Source organism: Anabrus simplex, chromosome 1, assembly GCF_040414725.1.
Source record: "Anabrus simplex isolate iqAnaSimp1 chromosome 1, ASM4041472v1, whole genome shotgun sequence".
Taxonomy (NCBI): domain Eukaryota; kingdom Metazoa; phylum Arthropoda; class Insecta; order Orthoptera; family Tettigoniidae; genus Anabrus; species Anabrus simplex.
The window spans coordinates 528,903,218-528,921,432 of record NC_090265.1 but is presented as its reverse complement, the minus strand read 5'-3'; the positions used below and the strand labels follow the sequence as shown (position 1 = coordinate 528,921,432).

The 18,215-nt window shown below is 39.8% G+C and overlaps 1 protein-coding gene across 4 annotated transcripts in view; it reads left to right on the top strand.

Annotated features, from left to right (window-relative positions):
* Nucleotides 1-18,215, top strand: part of LOC136857088 (cytotoxic granule associated RNA binding protein TIA1) — a 963,365-nt gene that overhangs the window by 630,179 nt on the left and 314,971 nt on the right. For all 4 annotated transcript variants that reach the window (XM_067135475.2, XM_067135474.2, XM_067135473.2 and 1 more), the window contains exon 4: nt 3,612-3,714. In XM_067135475.2, the coding sequence (XP_066991576.1) occupies nt 3,612-3,714 (103 nt within the window). The remainder of the gene's footprint in view (nt 1-3,611; nt 3,715-18,215) is intronic.

The following is an 18,215-nucleotide window of genomic DNA, read 5'->3' as shown; positions in this document are numbered from 1 at the left end:
GGCCAATACCCCGACAGCTCCTAATTTCCGACACTCGTAACGTCTATGTGGTTTACATTTGAAATAAGCGTCAGATGTGTTTTAGAAACAGTTAAATAGACGGTAACACCCTTTTGCAGTAGAGTGAAACAGTAGTGTTTCGTTTCACTTAAATTGGAAACATGTACAACCTGAGAGTAAGAGAATTTGTAGTATTGAAGATGAAGGGTTTAACCAAACAATGTGTTGGTTGTAACACGGTAGCTGAGAGCTACCGTGGGTTGTAATATGTAGGGCACGGCACGTGTAATCATAGCGCGAAATTTGAATGATAGACGGATTTGTTCCTAATTCCGGACGCTAAATTGTTCCCAATTCCAGGCACCAATACATGCCAACGATATATTGAAAGCTGGTCACGGACATACTATAATTACTCTTTTACGTTTGATAACTTTGGTTCTCAAACTATCAATTCATATTAGAGGGGTGCCCAAGATAAAGGGATCTGACTTTTTCTTCACATATCTGTAGCGCTGTAGATACATTCTGAGATGATGAAATTACACAGTAAACACAAGGTACTATCTGCGTCTGACCAGAAGTCGCGACAGCTTGTAGGTACGGCAGGAGTAACAGATACTGTATTCATTACAAACTTTAGTCGCGAATGAAAAATCAGATCCATGTTCATTATTAAGCTGTTCATTATGCACTACTTACAATTATAGTGAATGTGCAACTAAGGCACAATTGTAGTACCACTTTAAAATTTCGCAACACCACCTCAATTCGCAAGTCTCTCCACGGACGGAACAGGTGTTTATTGTCAGGCCCGCTGCGTGGCAGCAATGCTTACCTCTCGCACCCCTTAACCCGCAACCACACGACTTCTCTCACTTGCTTCTTATTCGAATGTCAGGTGGAATGAGAAAGATACAGTCACAGGGAAAACACACCCTCAAAAGCTATTTCTCTAAGCCCATTGTGTATTACGTTCATGACTACTGAACCCTTATCAAGCATTTTTCCACTTTTAACAGGACAGGCTTGATATGACCCTCAGGGCTGACCAGCTTCGGTTATAGAGGGGTGTCCAAGATAGAGGAGAAATGATGCTCTACCTTAAGCCCCGTATTGAAAAATTTAAAAATGATAAGGACAATACGTGTGTATGTGCTTTTGTCCTATTGACTATTTCAGTGACGTTTCTGCACGAATGGGATCGTTGATTCAGTGCGGTCTGTGCCAGATATTGTTTCACGAAGTATGTGTGAGAACACCATGAAAGAGTGATATTGTGTGTGGCAAATGTGTTGTAAAACAATATGAAATGTAAATAGTATTGTACCGTGCTTGTGTTAAGTTAATTTTAAAATATTGTTTTTATATAAGTATGTAATATTATCTAATGCTATTAATTCCACTAGTATCATTAAAGCATATAATATGAAACTGTATACAATACAGTGGTAAAAATATTCACTGCTATGTGCTATATCCAAACGAAGTGTAGTTTAATATATTCAGTCCTTCAGAAACCAACCATGGTCCTCCGGGCCGGATTAATTTTCTGTGCGCATCATCAAAGATGCATTAAATATAGTTCTTTCAGAACGTCCTCATAGACGACATTGAATGTTATGTGGAAATGTGCAATCACGCCGATGGGAGAACCATTGCATAGTTGAATATATTGGACAACCAGCAATAACGACTTTATCTGAGGGCTTACTGTGTATGGCCTACTATTTGTGCATAGTAAAGCAACGGCATTTATTACAAATCATCACAAGGCTTGTACATACTATACCAGGCAAGCAGTAAGTATAACCTTGCCAAGTCGTGCGTTAGTTGCAACAAGCACGTGTTAGGCGAAATCATAAAATGCCTTTACCTGTGATTCTTATCATAATCAATCCTATTGTATATTGGTTGATTTGTGCTAGCCTATATTTTACTTATTTATCTTATTATTATTATTATTATTATTATTATTATTATTATTATTATTATTATTATTATTATGTTCCTTTTATCTATTAATCGTTAGGTCTACTGTTTCGGTATTAGCAGAATCGTATTGGTACGATGTCAAATATTACAGCGCTCGTGTTCAAACGTGATTCAATTAAGGCGCAAGTAACTTCATACCGAACTTGTGTTGAAAACGTGTATGAAAGTCTTGATTTAACAGTAGAAATTTTGGGACCGGGCGAGTTGGCCGTGCGCGTAGAGGCGCGCGGCTGTGAGCTTGCATCCGGGAGATAGGGGGTTCGAATCCCACTGTCGGCAGCCCTGAAGATGGTTTTCCGTGGTTTCCCATTTTCACACCAGGCAAATGCTGGGGCTGTACCTTAATTAAGGCCACGGCCGCTTCCTTCCAACTCCTAGGCCATTCCTATCCCATCGTTGCCATAAGACCTATCTGTGTCAGTGCGACGGAAAGCCCCTAGCAAAAAAAAAAAAAAAAAAAAAAAAAAAAAAAAAAAAAAAAAATGGAATTAGAGCAGCATTTGAACCGAACAGAGCAGAGCAGCTATTGTCGGACTATAATGAATGTCAGGGCGAGATTATCAATAACTGAAAACGAGGTAGATAAACACCAACTTCATAGATTCTTTTGAGACGGAATACTTTAATATTTGTGCTAAGGCTTTCGGTATGATAAATCAGTTGCGTAGCCCATAATGATATAAACTGTTCGCGTTCAAGCTCGCTACGCGACTCCCGTCGTAATTCGGTGGACAGTTCTCGCAATGGAAAGTTCCAACAATCAAACTTACGCCGTTTGACGTTTGTTATGACAAGTGGGTGGTTAGCCTCTTATGACACGTTTAAGTCCGTTATTTACTCAAATAATCCACTTTCGCAGTGCAGAAATGACATTATTTAATAGTAGGTGACGCAGCACAGGTGATTCAACATCTGGAGGTATAGGGGTAAACTATGAAGCAGCTTTAAAATTACTGCAAAGGCGTTAGCAAAAGAAATCACCTCATGATTCACAGTCTTATTAAGGGTATCGTCGAATTTGCGAAGTTACAGAAACAGTGTGATTCGTCGTTGCGCAATTTATTGAACATTGTACAAGCACTAGGCTTATAGGGTAGGGGGCCCTATATCCGTGCGATTCATAATCGTTAATGATTAGCTTGAACATTTTTTCGTGATAACACACACCGGCATCTTTACGTGCAAAGGACAATGAAAAAATGACGATGCTAACATAACAGTTCATACATAATTCAAATAAAAGCATAACTTAAAGGTATAGGTGAGCACGAACAGGCTATTACCGTAGTCTTCCTATTTTATCGCACAGCCTTTCTCCAGTAAATTTTTAAATCGAGATAATCCCAATTTAACGTTCAAAATTTTGTTGGTGAATAGAAATGTAACTGTTAATTTGGTTTTCTTACGTAAAAAACAAAAGACATAATCTACCCACGTTTTAGCCTGACATTCTATTTTTGAATTTATGTTGTTCGTATTCTTTTGCTTTTCGGTTGATACGGGAAAGCAATGGGTCATTCTGTATGAGTTGTTATATTCTGTGTGTGCTTGTGAGAATTTCCCTTTGTTCCATTTTGTGTTGGCACCGGTTCATGAACCACATGTCCATGTTTCAGGAAGCGGAGAGTGCTATTGCTGCCATGAATGGCCAGTGGTTGGGCAGCAGGAGCATCCGAACTAACTGGGCGACGAGGAAGCCACCCGCCCCGAAGAATGAAGGTAAGACTCTTCTGAATCATTTCTCACGTTTAATGTTTATCTACACGATATCTCTTATATAATTCTCAGCGTTACTCAATTTTGGAAGAAATAGTGTTTAGTATGAATAATAATCCAGTCAAAAATAACTAGTGTTGATTTTGAAAACGATAAATTAAATCGTGTAGGAAATCATGAATTGTTTCAAAGTATGTTCACGAATATTTATCTCCATCTTGGAACGCTAATGGTATAAAGAGATTGCTTTATTTTTTATTTTCTTGCGTCGACTCTCATAATGACACAATGATGTTTCTAGAACCATGGTAGTGATTACTGTTGATTCTGGAGCCATAGTTGCACAATCATACTCCGTGTTTCAATAAGTAATGCTCGCTTTTTTTCTCATTGGATGTTTGTTTTCTTGCAACTGAGAATACACCGCATTGTTCCCTAGTTCTTTGGCAACAAATATCTCTATTCGACACAGTCTCCGTTCACATCTATGACTTTGACTTTCCTCTTTGGGGATGTAAGAGCATGTACACCGCTGCGGTACCATTCAGATGGCTTCCTCATCAGCGGCGTAACTCGGAAGTTTACGTCGCGAATCTAAAAAATTGAAGTGAGAATTTTACGGTGATATCAATATCTCACAAGCAAAAGTTAGAAGTTGCAATTCGAAACTTGCAGGGTACTTATCTGAAGGAGATTCTTACTCATATTCATTAGTGGTATTGTCACTATTATTCGTAGGCAACCCCTTGTCAGTTGCTCTATTTATACAGTAGTACCTCACGAACTATTTGGTGAATTTTATTTGAGTATTGTTAACAGTATTTACGGATGACCCTCTGTAACAAAAGTTACTTAACTTTCACTCTTGAAACATTCATCGTGCCCACACCATGTTGGAGATCTGTGAATGCTCCCATGCTATCGGTATTGTGTCATGTGAATAAAGATCCCAGTGTCACTATCCTTCTTCTTCTTCCTGGAGTGTTTCCCAGTTTATTGGGGCCGTCACTTGATACAGATTTCTTCAATTTTTTATGGCTGGATGCCCGTCCTGATGCCAACTACACGAGGAAAAGTGTACTAAGACAACTATAAATACCTAGTGCCCGAGCCAGAGGAATTATCCATATCAATTGAAATTCCCAGCCCTGCCCGGAATCGAAACCAGGTACCTCTGGACCAAAGGCCAGTATGCTGATCATTCAGCCATGGAACCGGAATCAGTGTTACCGTTGTTACGAATAAAACACTACTTCGTTGGACTAATGACCCAGTTAGTACGCACAGTTACACTTCAAAAGAATGACAACAGTTCACCAATTAGTAGTTATTTACAAAGTCTCTAGTCCTCACGGCCGGTGTCCGATAGGGCAGTCTTTACCTGCAACGGGCAGTAATAATCTCTATTGACACGACACGACTCGCCTTTCACTTTCACTTTGCACGCAACAGACACTTAGCAGCTCCAACGCAGATAGGTTCGAAGACACGAATGTTGGCTATCACGCAGGACGATGACGTTACACTTGGTTCGACTCCAGACAAGGCCGATAATCACAGAATTCACGTGACCACTCCATACACTGAACTTCTCAATACGCATTACAACAAAATTCGACAGCACTAACTCAACACTAAACAAAGACAACTCTCTACTCCAACTCTTCTACACTGGACCCAACAATGACTCCAATACTCCTAGACACTCTAGGACACGCTCCAAGACACTCGACGACGGCGACGATAACGACCACGACGACCACAGTTTATTTTGCTACGATACGTCCGGAATAGGAACATTCTGCTTTCACCTTCCAGAAAATGCATGGAGACACCAGACGAAGAGCACAATACAAGGAGAGGCTGGCACTTGCCCTCATGCCGGATAGGAGGTCTCCGGCCTGATTCACTCATCCCTTCAGGAAATACCAAAGGCGGCTTCCAGAGGGCTGGCAATCGCACGAGCACATAACACTATTATTGTTTATTATTTATAAAGAATGTCTTACTAGGGAAGTATATAATGCTCTAACTTTTGCTATCCGAAATGCCGCATATTTTAATAATACCAGCTGATTGACTCAGGTGGTTGAGCACTGATCTTAAGCTCTAGTTGACGGATTCGATCCAAGCTTAGTCTGATATTTGATGGTGCTCAAATATACCAGCCTCATGTCGCTTGATTCACCGCCATATAAAAGAATTCCTTCGCTAAAAAATTTCTGGCGTTTCCGAAAATCGTATAAGCAGTTGGTTGGACTGAAATAAAACAAACATTTCGTTAATAATAATAATAATAATAATAATAATAATAATAATAATAAAAATAACGATGATAATAATAATTCGTTCACTGTATCTTTAAGATATTGAGGGTGCAAGGTTTGTTGGTATAAAAATGGGTGCTTTAATGTGTCATCAAATATATTTACTCTTTTAATGGTCAAAGTCTGCGCCAATTTGATCCTATGACCGTCAGCATCGGAGATGATGGGGTTGTTTTATTAGTTTATCTATGTCAATGACTTAAGGTTTGTTCTGACTCTACTCGAATCGATGTTGGCTTTCAGTTCTATGAAATTAACATATTCACAATAGCCTCGCATTTCCTTTAAGTGAAGAGAAAATTTGTAAACCAACAACACCTATAACAACAGAGTGAGAGAGGGCGGCCGAGGGAGTTGAATTGCTATTCAAGCAACTCACCCTCCCGTCAGGCGTCAACAGAATAACTGACATGCGGTTCCCTCAGATGTCAGTTACGTCAAAGCCACTAACATGTTTCATTTTGGCTTCCCATGTACACCACCGTACCGAACCAGGTGTTGACATTACAGATTTTTGGTGAGAGACGTAAGTAAGTCGGCAAGCAAACAAGCAAGCAAGCAAGCAAGCAAGCAAGCAAGCAAACTACTGTTACGTGGTTACTAGAAATTGAATCAATTGGCTGAGTAGACCTCTCTGGCGGTGAGGAGAGGGAGGAATGTTTCTGACAGGGTGTGGTTACCCTCGTTCTCTCCCTTATTTCTTACTTTTCTATATAAACATTCATCCCTTTTCCACCTCCGTACCCTTTGATTGTGCATGCAAGTTATTATGTAGGCAATCATACACTAGTCTGCTGGTATACACAATTCACCTTAATTAGCAAGCTAGTAAGCTTAGCAAACAATGTTGTCCAACCTTCCCTTTGGTCAGTCTTTTCAATCCCAGCCAGACTCTCTCGCCAGCCAGAAGGGGAAAGAGAAAGTCTGGCAGAATCTAATCGCCTTGTGCACATACAGTACGTGTATGGTGAATTCATCAACATAGGAATCCTGTATGTCATTTCAGATTCTTACGCACCAAGAATTCATGCAATGGATTGAAGTCAAGCACATCGTTCATATTTATTTTACTTTTTGGTGTACCACTGGTCGCCCCTAATTAAGAGCAGAATATGTTCAGTATGTGGAGTAGCTACATCTGATGGATATTCGAACTCCGTGTTAGCTACCTTAGCTTCTTTCTGCATTACGGCTACAGACCACTCCTTAGTTCTGTCCTGGTCTTCAGGGAATTCGTGATATGATAGTGCCCCTTTGCTCTTGTTCCTGTACGGAATATAAAAAGGCACACGACCATACGACATGTTCGAAAATTTTCAAACACAGTTAAAGATAAAATCCATACACTACACAATTAAAATCCGAATTAGCACATAATTCGTGTTTAGGACGAAGTTAAAGCGAAAAATCGCTTTGAAGCTCTCATTACATTTGTTCTTGTTTGCAAGAAATTTCTGTTCGAAGTACAAAAAGGTGCCACGACAATATCACATATTCCAGTTGAAGAAAAATGAAAACCTACAACCTGTTTTCCAGTCTTTGACCGGGTCAGGGATGCAATGAATGAATCAGACATAGGCTGTTATTACGATGGGGTCGCCACTCCCAAAGTGATTTATATTAATGAGTGATAGATGCTATGAAATGAGAATGGAGAGTGTTGCTGGAATGAAAGATGACAGGGAAAACCGCAGTACCCGGAGAAAAACCTGTCCCGCCTCCGCTTTGTCCAGCACAAATATCACATGGAGTGACCGGGATTTGAACCACGGTATCCAGCGGTGAGAGGCCGACGTGCTGCCGTCTGAGCCACGGAGGCTTTGGGTCCCATATTCCAGTTATCAATCATCAATAACTAACAAACAAACATCTCATTACGAACCCATTACTAACACTTAGGCTACAGCAGCAAAACAATACAAATGAAACTGGTAATAAGATCATTTGCGGTACACAGTTTCCTGTCAGCGCCATAGGTGGCCAGCGCTCCAGCGGCATTATCAAGAAACTTTCTAAATTACAGCTTTATGCTGGGCTTCACAAGCAATTGCCAAGGCCTGTACAGGAAGCGCAATGAGGGATCCAGTCGGCCATGCATTCAATCATAGTGAGCCGATCGCGCCGATAGAGCGCGTTATACTCCAGTTCCTGTTACCAGTGTCGTCGATCCGTTGTTTACTGTAACCACATGCTATCGGCTGTGTGACCTATTGTGTTCAGTTCTTTTCGCGATTTTTGAACTAGTGTAAACAAAGTAAGCAAAGTCACCTCCGTAGAGGCCATGAAGGCCCTTGGAGGAGTGGAAGGTAAAGGTTTCCACCATTGTTAACCTCAGCACTTGATGGGGTAGTGTGGTTGGCTTTACGCCCGGCCGCCTTTGCCCCCAGGAATTAACCTGGTACTCATTTTGGTGTAGGCTGAGTGAACCTCAGGGCCATATGCACCTCCGGAAGTGGAAATCTCGTTTCTTAAATTTTACGACTTCCTGACAGGGATTCGAACCCATGTCCTTCCGGGCGAACCGAGCACGCCTTTACCGCCTCGGCCAGGCAGCCCCTATATTTCATAGTGTAGTGTTTATAAATGTATTTATTATATCTTAATAGCTCAGCGTTTTGTATGTGATCAATAGTGTGTAGGATTAGTGCTCTATTTTGTATAGTAGCTTAGTTTAATACAGTATGACGTTCTGTGGCTATATAGTAGGTTAATTTTAGGCCTGTATGTGGATTTTATATTCTATCACGCCGATGCCTCCATCTAAGAATGAAACTCGCAAGAGAAGAAAGCCCTTCGGACGAGGTACTCCACTAAGGAGCCAGGCCCGGAAAAAAAATTTTCAATATGGGGGAGTATTTCGAGGGGGAGAAAAATAATGGTACGCTTCCCTTGCCTGTTGTGATGCGACTAAGATCAACAGGAGCACAGTTAGACGGAAGAATTACTTTGCCGCGGAACAGACAGCGGGACCGTCCAGGCTTGAAACGCCAGGAAAAAAGAGGAATAAGCGTAAATCGGTAAAGGAATTAGATTATTTTCAACACGATGCAATTCGTACGCACATTTATGCCTATTATTTAAGGAAAGAACATCCCACTCTTGAGAAATTGCTTCGTTCTCTTGACAACAGATGCCTTTTCAGTGGAAGCGATGTTCCTTTAGAAGAAATAATTTAACATCTGGGTTTTAATTACGGGAAGTATAACTGGCGAAATACTTCATACAAATATGCATATCGGCAGTACGGTAAGATTCCAGAAATTGTTCTGAGGGACTGCATATCCATATGTGGCTGGGAGGCGTGACTAATCTTAAGGATAATAATGGATAGGAAGAGCATTGTGGGATACGAGGTTTTGTTTCTTTTTTATTATTATTTAATTGACCTTTATTGTGACAACATTTGATCATCCTACATGTACAATGAACTTTTGTTTCTTCAGCGACATGATTTCGAACATCTGTGTGCCAGTTCTTTTTTAATTTGATGACGTCGTCGTCCATGATTCGGCACTCTGCGAGTCTTTACTGTACGCTGGGTTTATCATCTCAGGCTGTAAAAATTCTGGCCTTCTGAACCCAAATTGGTGTGTTCCATTCCACCTCAGTACATTAGATGGCATTCGGACGTACAAATACGCCAGCCTCGTGCCTGTAGTTTTACCGGCACGTAAATGAACCCCTAAGGTATAAAATCCCGGCACCTTAGCGTCTCCGAAAACCGAAAAGTGGTTATTGGGACTCAAAATCAATAACATATTATTAATACTATGCAAGTTTGATTTCTGCTTCACAGCTGCCCTGACTGCAAACTAACGATCCGGGTTCGACATTTTATTTTCCTGGCCGAGTAGTTAAATATAGATTTTATAAATTGAGATCCTTCGTTTGTTCTTCCCGAAATTATCACTTCCACAACATGACTTTCGGCAACGTGACTGTGTTAATACATGATTTTTTTTTATCACTGAATTGACCATATTAAAAATGCAACAAATAATACTACCAGTTGCTCCAAGTTTAGAGAGACATATTACTGAACGAGTCTGTTGCGCGGTTTGAGTCGCGTAGCTGTGAGCTTGTGAGATAGTGGGTTTGAACGCCACTGTTAGTAGTCCTAAAAGCGGTTTTCCGTGGTTTCCCATTTTATACCATGTACATGCTGGGCCTGTACGTTTAATAAGGCCACGGTCGCTTCTTTACCAGTCCCAGCCTTGTCGTAAGCCATCGACGCCATTAAACCTACCTATGTAGATGGAGGTAAATAAATAGGAAAAGATAGACATACTCATAGATTGATATATACATATTAATTCTCTGCACAAGGCTATGCCTGGTTGTGTTAAGCTTGAGGTTCACATTTCAAATTAAGCTGTGCATACGGTATGTGTAAGAAAATTACAAGCGTTCTATGAATTCAGCGGCTGTTAGAGTGGGTGGGAAGGAGATGGTGGTGCTAAAGAAAATGCGGTCATCTGGCGAGGCCATCGTAGCGTATACTTGTAGAATGCTGGCTTGAATTTAACAAGAAGAAAACGTTAAGTTAAAGGCAAGAAGAGGAAGGAATTGTGGACCACATTCTGCATATTCTTAGTCAGCAGAAAACAGACTAGAAAGGAACAAACAAATTGGTTTGGTAGCCTGTAGCAGCCGGCACTGCCCCGCCACAATGTGAGGGGTGTCAAACGGGCGGGGTGTAGAGTAGGATTCCCACAACCCTCATGCATACGGTCGAGTGTGACTACGGTGATAGGTTTTTCTCTTTTACATTTGCTTGCTACACTTTCTTTACCATTCTTATTTAACTATAATAATAATAATAATAATAATAATAATAATAATAATAATAATAATAATAATAATAATAATAATAATAATAATAATAATTGACGAACGGGCTAAACCGAGACGAGCAGCCGAAGAGAAGACACGGTGCCCCTTGGACAGAGGAGCGTAAGCAGGCCCACTCACAAAGAATGAGGGAAATTTGGGCTCTAAAGAAGGCCAAGTACAGTGTCAAATGCAACAAGACTTAACGTGGTCATTGATGGCCCCAGCGAATTATATATATATAATAATAATAATAATAGTTAATTTCACATACGTCTGTTTGATAATTAATCAGTAGATTATCATGCATTGACCGGGATTCGAACTACGACCACCTTGGTGAGAAGCCAGTAAAAAACTAAGCCGCTGTGCTATCACATGTCCTCAGACTGGAAGAGAAATAATCAACTAGGAGAGGTCTGAATGGAAGTATAGGAGAGCTGAGTCTAGTGCAAGTAATTGGAGGTAATAGACTTGGATGGAGACTCACAAGTTGTCTCTCCGGACGGAATTTTATGAATGTTACTGGAAATACGCCCCACTAACTACTTCAGCGGTTTGCCGAGGCGCCGGAATCTCGTCCTGCTGGAGTTCATTTACATGCCGACGTATTTGAGCACCTTCAAATACTATTGGATTGCGCCGGGATAGAACCGGTATCTTAGGCTCAGAAAGTCAGCGCTTTATCGTCTGAGCCGCTCAGCTCGGAGTGTAATGTATGTGTACGGTCGTACGTAATACCCACACAAAATAATGTATTTTATTTCAATTAGGGAGGTGAAGGCAGAATATGGATCTCTTCTGTACGTCTATATGTCTTCTCAGACTTTCACATCAGTTGCACAAGGTTTTTATTTTTTTTTAAAGGTAGAAGTGGATTTGATTGAATGAGAGGGCGCCTCATTCCCTTTACCTGCAGGCGAATCCTCTCTCGGCTACACCTGCCAACGAAGCAAACAGAATATGAGTTGGCGAGCTTTAAAAGTCTAACCAGTGTATAAAGTAAATAGCAGTTGAACCTTTCCATTTTCCGCTATAAATTAGAGAAACCAAGCAACCAACCGACCAACGAACGGATGATATGCCCTTGTGGTGTGCAGTGATCCATGACCAAATCCTGAGGGGTTAGTGCTGTAAAACCACACAGTTCTCGCAGATATTACATATTTTCTTTGGTCATTTTAGCGTTATACTTCCCTCTGCCCCGTCAATGCTATCCTCCCCTCTTTTCTCTTAACCAACCATCAAACCAAAATAGTCTGACGTTTTTGACGCAATTTTACTATCGCACCAAATACTGCACTACCAAATGGAGAAGAAAAGCTCCCTAGCAAATATGCAAGTTACATTTTATGTTACGTAATGTTTACATAGGTTTAGCGTCGGGAAAACTGGTATGTAACGATGTGGCTAACTTTAGTAACACATCCATTTCTAAAACCAACAAGTAAAGCTGAACATACGACGGACAGTCATGTGCATTGCTACATAAAAATGAAATGCTATTTTAAAATGAATGGAATCACGGTTCAGTGGCGCATAATGTGGAAGCCATCATCCACAGTTACCTTGTGTAACATAAGCTCATGGGAAATGAACACGAGTTACCTGCTTGCAGCATTGCGTCAATAAACAAGCCCGGCTATAACACTAATATTGTCCTAGCATTGTGGGCTTGCTATTTCTGCTCACTAGTCTAGAATATTTGTCCTATGCTTCACTATGGGTCTTAACATCCACATCGTTATTTTAATATTAACGTATATAACATTAAAAATACTTTGAAAACTTTGTGATGTCTAAATCCCACCTGCCTGACCTACGGATCGTTATACCAATTTTGTATGCTTAATACCTTCTGTGTTGTTGGATGGGGTTGGTTACCAAGTTGTACTTCTCCTTAAAACAATCATCACCAATATTGTTGGACAGTGTGGGACAGCTGTTGTTGATGCTTTTTGCTGTATCTCCAGTCTGGCATGTCAAATAGTTAACACGATTTTTGAGGCTCTGAGGTTTCCGTTAAGTTTCCTGTAGAGAAGGATGTGTTCCTTGTCCGTTTTTGTGTTAAGGTTCTGTATGTTACATTTTATGATCTGTGTATATCTTGCAGCGCATACGCTTGGGACATACGTTAGGTAGGAGAAAGTTACGCTGTTTCCAAGTAAAACTATGTTATAACTAACAATTTGCATTACGACATGATGAATGTACAGGAATAATTCACAGTACTATTCCACTGAGACACACAACGCAGGTACAAACTTCGAGTAAGCTATGCCGTCTACATGACCGCGAGTATTTTGGGCGCGATAACGTCTGTTCGCGACGAAGGAACTGAAACTAAATTTACAATGCAATGTGTATTTGTCACGCCGAATTTTTGTAAGTGCCAGTTTCATGAAATAATCAACATTTTCTCTATTTCTTGAGAATCAAATTCACATATTGGTATATCACAAACTAAGATAATGTAAAATGTTCAGTTTCCAGATTTTAAATTGATCCGCTGCATTGATATATGTGTTTTTTAAAGACTTTGTACACTTTTTAAGCCATAATGTAAGTCGCTGGACAAAATTTGGGAGACAGTCCGAGTGTGTTTCCAGGTAGAGGGGATTAAAATAAATGAATAAAAGTAGTAAATATTTTTTAATTTATAGTATGTCGTAACAATTTTTTTAATGTATTAAATTTAATTCACTAGAAGTAAAATGTTTCAAAACATACATGGTTTCAGTCTAGTCATGGTTTTTACAAGTGATGCCAGTATGACATGTTGAATTACATATTCTAATTATGTTTAAAACACTTGCACTTCTTTGTTCTGCAGTGCTTTTATTTTTGCAGGAATATCTCTTAAATCCTTGGCCAGTACCAAGGGAAGACAACTTCACCAATTTCCTTACAGTTTCTGTATTTTTGGGAACATCTTTTTCAGGCACTTTTGAATATTTTATACCCTGTAGGCAATTCCTTTCAAGTCAGTGATGTACAGTGCCGTATTCAGTACCAACTTTCTATTGTGCATCAATTTCCTGTAAGACTACCTCAATTATATTTGGATTACCTCTACATCTGTCGAACTAGTTCACACTTATTAACACATTTTCCCCTACTTTCAAAGAATACATGTTTTTGTTTAACCTGTTAATCATCCTTTCTACTTCAGATGATGATTAGCAACAAACTGTCTACTTCGCACTGACAAACGATTAGCAATTAGGCACACAATCCTGTCGAATAACACCAAGGGCTCTGCTCAAGACTAACGACCCCATTGGACATAACCGAAACCAAAGGATCAATATGAGCAGTTGTGGTCCCTCAACCCAGCAACTAGTCCTTTAATGTAGAATTACTTTTATTTGTGGATGTCTTGGCCTGCCGTTCACAAAGACTAAATGAGGCCACAATGATGCTTCTTCTTTTATAATTTGAGTTGTAAACTCCCTTCCGTTTTCAGATTGTATTAGTCTGAAGGCTGGTTTGATCCTCAACAGTTCCGCCATCAGCTGTCATGGATAGCCTGGGCGTCACTGAAGAGGCATTCGAGGGAAACAAGTCGGGTGTTTTCCCGCTGCTTTCCACACCGAGCCAGAAGTTGCTATTACATATTAGTCTGCCGAGCCCACTGAAATGCATGTGAACCAACTGACCCTATGAGTGACATTTTCACACCATTCATAACAGGAACTGCCTCCATAAGGAATGGTATTACTAGCATCGCTCGAACCACAGTCACCTTCATATCGTCAAAGCTAAGGGTGAGACTGCGACAGGTCAACGAAAATAACAAATTTGATCTTGATCATACCAGAAGACAAAGTGAATTGTAGACACTAAATATCAGCAGCAAAGGCATTGTAGTGCATGGGAAGCACCAAAATTGAGAACATTTGTAAAAGTATTCCTGCAACTTCTATAGCTTTCTTGCATTTTAAAGGTCTCAGTATTTTGTTAGATATGCATTAACTGAATATTCTTGATCATATTGGTTAAGAGCACGCACTCGAGTCGGATGAACTACTAAATTATTTGAGAGGTTTTGTTCCCTCTCTTTCACACTTACGTTTTAGATGTGAAGTTCCCACGGTGTGTTAAATTATGCAGTTCTTCTTCCGCGTTAAACAGTTTTGTTTTTTGCGTATCTTGTGTACAGATTGCCTTTGTTTCGAATACATTGTGGCATTCTTTGTCAAGACGGCTGATGTACCCCTACTCTATCCGAGTCTCTCCAGGCAGCTACAATCAACTGCGAGGGTGGTTACTGTGCCTCTCCTCCTTCTGGCTGTCAGATGGGAGTTACCGGTGCTGTTAAGAACCTCAAGTTACCAATTTACTGTAAACAGAAAGTAAATTCGACATTAATGTCGAATATCTAGACTGTTTCTTCATTAGCAAAGATTAAATCATGAATAGTACTTGGAACTCTGTGAAATACAAATGTATCAGCAAACTGAATCAAACTACACCTCAAGGTAGAATATCACATCGTCGCTGTATGTCATCTTAATGCTTGTTAAAGGTTATTATTGTGCACATCTATTCCTGTTTTACATAATCGCAAGACCACAGATTTAAAAAGTTAATAAATGACTTTACAGTGAATTTTTGTGATTCTCTCCAGAGTATTTTATAGGTTTTATAGAAACACTTTGACAGAAATGTTCTGTACCATTTTGTTAAGACAGACCAGTTGAAACTGTGTTTTATAAGCGCATAAGAGGAGGTCGAGTAGCTTTCCTTGTTTTTGAGAGTGTGGGGAGAGAGTAATATTACTTAGATTTCTCATTTTAACGAAATTCAGCCTAGTTTTAATATATTTTAAGACGAATAATTACAGTATGAAGTACAAAAGTACGTATGGATTAATATTTGACTTAAGTACACAAGTATCTACCTACAACATGAACCTGTGACTTCAGTATTATTTATTATCATTTTTTTCTCATAGCTCCTCATCAGTGCTTCCCCAGGGGTATCCAGAAACACGCCAGCAAGAAGTATGAATGCTACTGTGAAGTAGTCTTTTGTTCATTCGTTCGATTCTGTTCTAAATTCTATCGGAACAAACAATAATTGTCAGGCATTGAGACGCAGTGTTAATTTAATGTTTTGAATACTCAGACAGGATTTCTGTTATAAGAAGACGTTAACGTTCAATTTCCTAGTTTTTATATGAAAAATAAAATAATCCATTACTGTGAGCTTTTAACTGGAGGGACTGACGCAGGTTGCTATAAATATTCGTTCTGGGCAAGGTGAGTAGGAAAGTGATGGTTGATGTTGGGTATAATTTAAAATTGGTATACTGTATAGTGTTAACCATACAACTCTGTACTAGAAGTCAATGTAGTAGACCCTTGGTCTCCTAATACTTCTTTGATCAATAGACTACTATAAAAGCCATGAAACTTGTTCTTTGGAGTGTGCATAAGATCAAATTTCAGTGCACTACATTCAACTTATCCAGGTTCTTACTTTTAAACCCAGAAGGGAAACAAACTGAAATTGTTCGTCGGCACAAGTCTGAAAATACTTCGTTTTTCGCAAATTGATATGCAACCTTTGAATAACATTGATATGTTACTCAAACAGGAATAAACAGTCTAACTTATTTTCGATTACACCGAGTGGAACACGGATGTAGCGCCAGAATATTACCATACAGTCCTTTTAGCATATAGCCATTTTAATTCATATTTTTATTTTACATGTTGAAGATCGTCCAAAAGAGGGTCTATCTCTGAGTGTCATTTTATGATTTGTTCTTCAGGATACTATATTTTATTGTCTTACTAACATTGTTCTTAACGCAAACATGAGGTAACTGAAGGAAGTCATTCCTTCCTTGTTCCAATCTAAGGGCCAGCAACCGTGTTTCCAGGATAGGTGATTGGCTTGTGATTCTTGTTCCGTGGAGGATGCATAACTTCGAATTTCAATGCACTACATACATCTTATTCAGGTTCTTATTTTAAACCCAGAAGGGAAACGTAAACTGCTGTTCTTTATTTATGTCTTGGGTTAACTTAAGTGTGTATATGGTACAACAATGAATTCTGGTTCCGTTCTACTGAACATTGCATAAATAAATTCTCACTAATCACAGTATAGTTGTACTGCGTAATTGGCCAAATTCCAGAGGAGTGCAACAGGCTTCGGCAGCTGGCACAATTCCTATCCTCGCCGCTAGATGGGGGCTTCATTCATTCCATTTCTGACCCGATCGAAAGACTGGAAACAGGCTGTGAATTTTCATTTTCATTTCAATTTGCCAAATTCTATTTCGAATTAGTCTACTTTAATGAGAAGTTATTTTCTAAATCAGACCTCAGCTCACTAAGGTTAAGCTCGGTATTTGCAGTTGGTACACACACGAAAGCTGTTCATTTCTGGCTAGACTTGAACCTCCCTCAAAGAAGGTAGAATAGCTGTAAAAAACCAGGTATTTTTCTGTTGAGCAAGGATAACCAGCTCCTGTCGCAAAGCACAAAATTGTCATGTGAACTGAGGCCAGTAGGAATGTTTTTTTGTTGTAATTTTTGTATCCTCGTTAATTGTCCAAATATGCAATGTTTTTTAAGTAAAGTGTTATGCCGATCGAATCGGCTACACAATACAGATCGTGTAGTTATAAACTTGCATTCGAGAGGTTGTGGATTCGACCAGCGCGAATATAGTTTTCCTCGATTCCCCATTTTTACAACAGGCACATGTTAAACCGCTAGTAAATAGTTTTGAGTGGCACAATATCGTTTTATTCCCTGACAAGTATAAATACAAGTTGTTGCATTAAGTAGATAATTAGGAGTGTAGTGAGGAAATTCAGTGTGAAATGAAATGGTGTATGGCTTTTAGTGCCGGGAGTGTCCAAGGATATGTTCTGCTCACCAGGTGCAGTCTTTTGATTTGATTCCCGTAGGCGACCTGCGCGTCATAATGAGGATGAAATGATGATGAAGACAACACATACACCGAGCCCCCGTGCCAGCGAAATTAACCAATGATGGTTAAAATTCCCGACCCCCCCGGGAATCGAACCCGGGACCCCTGTGACCAAAGGCCATAACGCTAACCATTTAGCCATGGAGCCGGACATTCAATGTGAAATCAACGGAGAGACTAAGCGCTCCATCCTCCTCCTTCGTTTTTGTTGTCTTCGGCAACGCAATTGCTCATAACATGAGTGGCTAATCAGACATCTATGCAATCACATAAATGGGTTTCACCGAAGTCTAAAGCCTTATTCAGATGAATTAGTGTGACCGATAGAAAGCACTGATTTAGTTCAAGTTGTACTATTATCAGACCTGAAGATGATTTCCCATGGTTTCTCATTTT